The sequence below is a fragment of the Haplochromis burtoni genome, unplaced genomic scaffold (assembly GCF_018398535.1).
Source record: "Haplochromis burtoni strain Fernald_Lab_line unplaced genomic scaffold, NCSU_Asbu1 Contig_122, whole genome shotgun sequence".
NCBI lineage: Eukaryota > Metazoa > Chordata > Actinopteri > Cichliformes > Cichlidae > Haplochromis > Haplochromis burtoni.
In genome coordinates this window covers 1,362,690-1,368,608 of record NW_024582483.1, presented here as the reverse complement: position 1 = coordinate 1,368,608, position 5,919 = coordinate 1,362,690, and the positions used below count along the sequence as shown (strand labels likewise).

Genomic DNA, 5,919 nt, shown 5'->3' with positions numbered 1-5,919 from the left:
TTTACTGGTCATAATTGTTTTATACAGGTCATTCCTACTATTCAGTTTGAAGGTAGTAAAGTTTTAAAAACAAAAAGAGGCAAATTTTCCATGATTTTATGATTTTATCTGAAAGATGATTTATTAAACTGTTACAGAAACAAACTCACAAAGCCCACAACATTATTCTATAACAATTTTGCCCAAATTCTCCTCCCTGTTATAGGACAATCTCATCTCTGTGTCTAAGTGTTCAATGTACAGTCAGTCTTATATTTTTGTAAATATGAAAGGGAAAAATGTCCCTGACTTTGCTCAAATATAGTTTTCAGAGCGTGATAATAAACAAGTATTTTCAAAGAAAAAGATTTATTTTGATATTTGATGTAATTTTAATTCATGTCTTTGAGATTAAAAATAACTTTTATTAAAATGTAATCACATTTTTTAAAAATTATTCCATTCTGTTAATTTTCTCCCTTCAATTAACAGCAAAGATATGTATAATATTGTTTTATTTTATTTAGTTAATTTTAAAATAACACAGGTAAAACGGGGTGCACAGAGGAGAAACAGTGGACAGGATATGACATCACGTCCCAGTCATTCTTAATTCACCGTTTTATCAAAGGTTTGCATGTTTCTAACATCTATTAATTAAAAATGAAAAAATAATAACTTTTTAAAAACATTACTACTGAACTTCTTTAAATTTCCTTTTTACATGAACACCTGTAGCTTTTGAGTTTGTTACCAAAGGCCATACGTATAAGCAAGTAAAGGTTTTAGGATGACTTAATTTTTATTTATCATAACTAAATATTAAAGAATGACAACTGATGATAATTGCCATTTATCTTGTACAAACATCTATTGTATGTATGTCATAGAAAGTGGTCTAAAATCTTTAGTTTGCATGTGTGCTTTTTATAATGAATATAACATGTTAGACAAATCACAAAGTTACTGTGTTTGTTTTGCGTGTCTATGTGCTTGTGTGCCTAAAAGCGTGTGTAATTCTTTGTCAGCCTCTTGAGAGCTGACATATTGCTGCTATTGATCTTTAGCCCTAAAATCAACACAGAAGCCTGGATACTGATGACAGGCAGACCAGGGGAGTCAGGGTGTCCTGATAACACACACACACACATTAAATAATGCTCTACATGCACATATAAACAGAAGCAAGACACGTATATACAATGTTACAGTGCAAACCAGGTCAAATTGGCCTTAATCTGTGAGACAACTGCAATTATTGTGCAGTTTTCTGTGAAGAGAGTATTTCATTTTTGATTTCAAAAATTCAAGTTTCAGTTTAAACTTTATCTGTAAGTACCAACTTAGATAGAGCATATTGCAAAACTTAATTTCTGTTGTCTTTGTTTTTCTCTTTGTGTTTTTAAAGGAGTCTTGTTCTGAAGCAGTACCAGCCTGGTTCATAGACACAGACTAAGCCTAAGTCAATAATCAGTAACAATCTCCACTGATTAAAGCTTTTAGTCCAAGACTAGCCTTAATCCATGTCTGGGGAACTAATGATGCATGAGTAAAGTTTTAAGTTAGAAAAGCACATGGGTTTATGTTGGTAGCTTTTTGGAAAAACAGCACTGAAAACAAACCTACTTTTGCCTTTGTGGCCATTATTTTAGGTCTACGTCAAACCGAGAGGCTGAACGGCATTTTATGGACTTCACAACTGGTGGTGCAGGTCTTTAAAACGTTACTTTAAAACTATGTGATATGACATCTGGTATCTGAATATCTATTTTAAAATCTTTTTGAATGAATAAGCTCAGGAGGCCGAATCCCGACACAAACCAGGGAAGTTGTAAATCATAGAAAGATGGTGCAACACCGTAGAGTTTGTAGTTTTTGTATATTGACAATAAATGATAAAGTATCTCCTCCCTGTCAGCTTTAATTGGTTGAGTGGTTTTATACCATGAGATGCTAACAGCTAACCTGCTTATCAGTTTATTCCTTGAGGGCACTCTGATTTTCTCTGTTTTACTCTCCAAGTCAACCAGCGGCCGATGGCGCGTTACTTGGGTGCTTTAAAGAATATTACACTGTGTCGTTCGTTAGGGAGAGTGTGTCTGGCCAGCCTGTGTGTTAGCCTGCTGTCGTAGGGGGCATGTGGTGGGCTGATGGGGGTTCAAAGTGTTCCCCTTTAAAAGTCAAAACAGCATGTGATTTGATTTCATGCTCTTTTATCCTTTAACTAGCCTGATAACAGGGACGGAAAAAGGCAATGATGTGTTTGTGTCCGCGTCTGGATAACAAATCTCCATCATCCCCTAGCAGAGGGTCCATTAGCTTCGGCCCCCCTCCCCGGTTGCCCAGTGATAAAGTAAACAATGTGTGTTTGACCAATCCCGCGCGCAAATATTTGTCCTGGAAGCTGCCTCATCCGACGCCAGTCACACACACGCCTACTGGCGTGTGCGGAGGTATATATACAGGGCCGGTCCTGGAGGGCACATCGAGCAAATCCATCAGTGACCCAGGCCAGACCTTTATTCTTGGACAGACACTAAACCTGGCAGCTAGGTAAGGTAAGGAAACTCAATATAAGCGTTTTATCCTTTTTTTGTTATTCCCAATCAAGTTCTTACTGTCCCTCTTTCTTCATTCATCTCACCAGGATTAGAAGCCGACATGGCTGCAGGTGTCATCAGGAACTTTCTCATCCAGGCTCCAACTCCGGCCTACTTCCCCATGATTTTTCAGCATTCTCCGTGTAAGGACGGTGCCTACGAGAAGACGCTGCCAGAGAAGCCAGAGGAGAGAGAAGACGAAGAAGAGAGACAGGCAGATGAAGACGAGGAGGACGAAGAATCTGAGGCTCAGGAGGAAGAGGAAGAAGGTTTGGAGGAGGTTTTCTTAAACCCCGCTCACCATGCTCTGGATGTGACCAAGCAGCTGCTGAGGTTCGCCGACGTCATCAGTCACGATGTGCAGCGCTATTTCGGTCGCTGCTCCGGTGACCGAGAGGCGTGCGACATCTACAGCGACTCCATCTCCATCACCACCAGTGGGCGTCTGCGTTACTATGACGACCTGATGAGAATAGCGAGAGGAAGTCCTGAGATGCAGGAGAACAGCTTCAGGGCCTGTCCCGAAGAGCAGAGAGCCGCGGCTGCAAAAGGCAACAGCAGTGGGCTGGGGCCCCTGGCTGAACTGTTTGACCTCAGGGCCCCGAGCAAGGGCCGAGGCCAACCGATGATCAAACGGCACCTGCCTCTCAGTTTCTGGACCGAGCCGATCCCCAGCTGCCCTCTGGTCACTCTGAGTAACACGCTTGACATCGCACACAGGACCGGCGCCTCGCCTTCGCAGGACCTCACACGCACGGACGAGAACGCGCACATGCACTATAACGTCCCAGCGCAGCACGACATGCACACCCTCGACAGCGCTCAGCCAGACTTCAGCGACCTGTTGGCAAACTGGGATCCAAACCCAGAGCTCACTCACACGCTGACGGAGAACACAAACATGCAGCACTGATCACGCCACGCTCAGCCTGGGACTGAAAAGACTCCACTTATGATCCTTTTACAAATACAGTTTTCTGCAGTTTGAAAGGGTCGGGACAAAGAACCTGCCATCTGAGCAGAGTGAGATTTAGTTTAATAAAAAAATGTACCAGGACCCACTGTGTCCTCTACTACTGTAACATAATCGGATGTGAAACTGTTACGCTTTATTTCTGTTGCATAATATTTTGTAGAGCTGCTGTTGATATTTTATAAAATAGATTCATTAACATGAGTGTTGACTCTTTGTTGCTGTTATTTACTCCCTAATTCACAGTTTGGATTTTGTCAAATATGGCTGGGTTGGGTTGAAAAATTAAGTTTTTCTGAATAAATCCATCATCGTTTTGGTCATACAGTCGTGGAGCTGTTAAAAAAAGAAGTTTAACTTCTTGTTCTGCCACATGGTTGCACAGGTGCACTCCAGGACGCTGTAACATCCCTGCTGTGTGGCTACAGCATTGGGTTACAGGTGTAAAGAAAACACTACTCACCACACCCATCATTTATCTCACGGTATCTCTATTGTACATAGAAGCTGTCCACGGTTAAACAGACGGGCAGCAACACAAACTTTTCTTTTGCAGCTGTTTCCTGGAGTGAAACCCTTCACATTAATGCGCAATTTACCTTTATCTGCGAATCGGTATTAGAGAGACGACAGGAAACTAAAAATGGAGACAGAGAGGATGCTGGAAGCAATGACCTGCTTCTTTGAATCTCAGAGCAACATTGAGAAACATGGACGTAGTTCAATAAAGTTCAAAGATATTCATTGAGTTTTAAAGTTATAAACAGAAACAGATGTGGCTTCCCCAGCACGTCTTTTGTCCCGTCTCCCTCTCATCAACCCCAACCAGTCACGGCTCCCCGAGCCTGGTGCTGCCAGAGGTTTCTTCCTGTTAAAAGGGAGTTTTTCTTTCCCACTGTTGCCAAGTGCTTGCTCATAAAAACTTTACCTTACAATATAAACCTTGAGATGACTGTTGTTCTCATTTGGCACTATATAAAAAAAACTGAATTCAGCAAATAAATAAGACTTTTCAAAACATACGTTTTAGAGGAACACAAAGGTTAAAAGAAAAGAACCTCGCGGTTGTTTTAAGAGCTCAAACTTCTGAAAACAGCTGGACAACCTCTGCCTGTGGAGAAAGACTCGGCGCTGTGAGCCGTGCGTATGTGAGTGTTACATGTACTGGTTTTAGATTAACTGAAGCGCACATCGACACGCACAGTGAAACGCAAAGCATCTGCATGACAAAGACAGCACTATGTTGACAGCACTCAGCTTCAGTGATATTTCACGTTGCTAGCTTGAAGAGAAAACAGAGAAACTTGCTATCTTTCTTGATTAATGGTGCTGTGGATTTAAATTTGAGGTCATGACAGGGGCAACTGTGGAAAGTGGTCTCTGTAGTTTGAGTAAACATAAAGGGTGTGATAAATGGTAAGAGCTGTTAATCCACTTGTTAGTATCACTGTGGGAGTTTTTAGGTAAATGAGGGTTTGATAAGGAGCAGAAAGAGGAGTTAAAGTTAAAAGCGTTTTAATGCTACCACATGGTGTATGGGGAGGTCTATTTAAACGCTATAAACAAAAGAAACACAAACACAAACATACGAGTAGGTGTACGTGTGATCAAACACAGCAGTCGATCATCCAGTTTACCCAATTCTGAATCTACAAGGCATCGTTTGATTGGCCGAGACTGGAAAGTTTCCCCTACAGGCGTGACGCCTGATTGGATGACAGGGAAGGCCAGTAACATTCTGACACACACGCTTCATCTTAGATAAATAATCGTACAAAGAGTAAAAGACACATGCATTGACGGTCACCTACACCTAAGCACAGGTACCAGAGCAGCTCAGACAGAGACGCAGACATGAAGACTCACAAGCTTTTGTTCATAGCGCTGCTGGGCCTGCTGCTGTGGGCCTCCTGCACGCAGGCCGAGGACAGCACTGACAGCCAGACAGAGACACAAGAGGAGACGTCTGAGGAGGCATCGGAGGAGACGACCGAGGAGGCGGAGGAGGAGGCAGAGGCACCAAAGAAAGAGAAAACAACTGAGATAGAGGAGGAGAATAACGTCATGATCCTTCACATCAACAACTTTGAAAGAGCCCTCAGCGAGAATCAGTTTTTACTGGTTGAATTCTGTAAGTGGGATGTCTTATATTCTGGAACAAAATCCTGATTATTATGATAAATGAGCTCTTTCTCCTTCTTTAGATGCCAGTAATAACTTGTGATGAATTTTCCCTTATCGCTTTGTTCTGTCTTCAACACAATTGTTATTAAATTTGAGTTGCTTTTATGCACAAATAACATCAGTGACAGCGAAGGTTGGCATAAGGCGCCACATAAAGAAGAACTCATAGGTAAGTTGTGCAGA

At 41.8% G+C, this 5,919-nt stretch overlaps 1 protein-coding gene across 1 annotated transcript; it reads left to right on the top strand.

Annotated features, from left to right (window-relative positions):
• The first annotated feature begins 1,922 nt into the window (after positions 1–1,922).
• On the top strand, positions 1,923–3,771 carry LOC121815044 (protein PERCC1). The gene has a single exon (XM_042223878.1). The coding sequence runs from the start codon at positions 2,641–2,643 to the stop codon at positions 3,490–3,492; it is 852 nt and encodes a 283-aa protein (XP_042079812.1). The 5' UTR covers positions 1,923–2,640; the 3' UTR covers positions 3,493–3,771.
• The last annotated feature ends 2,148 nt before the right edge of the window (positions 3,772–5,919 follow it).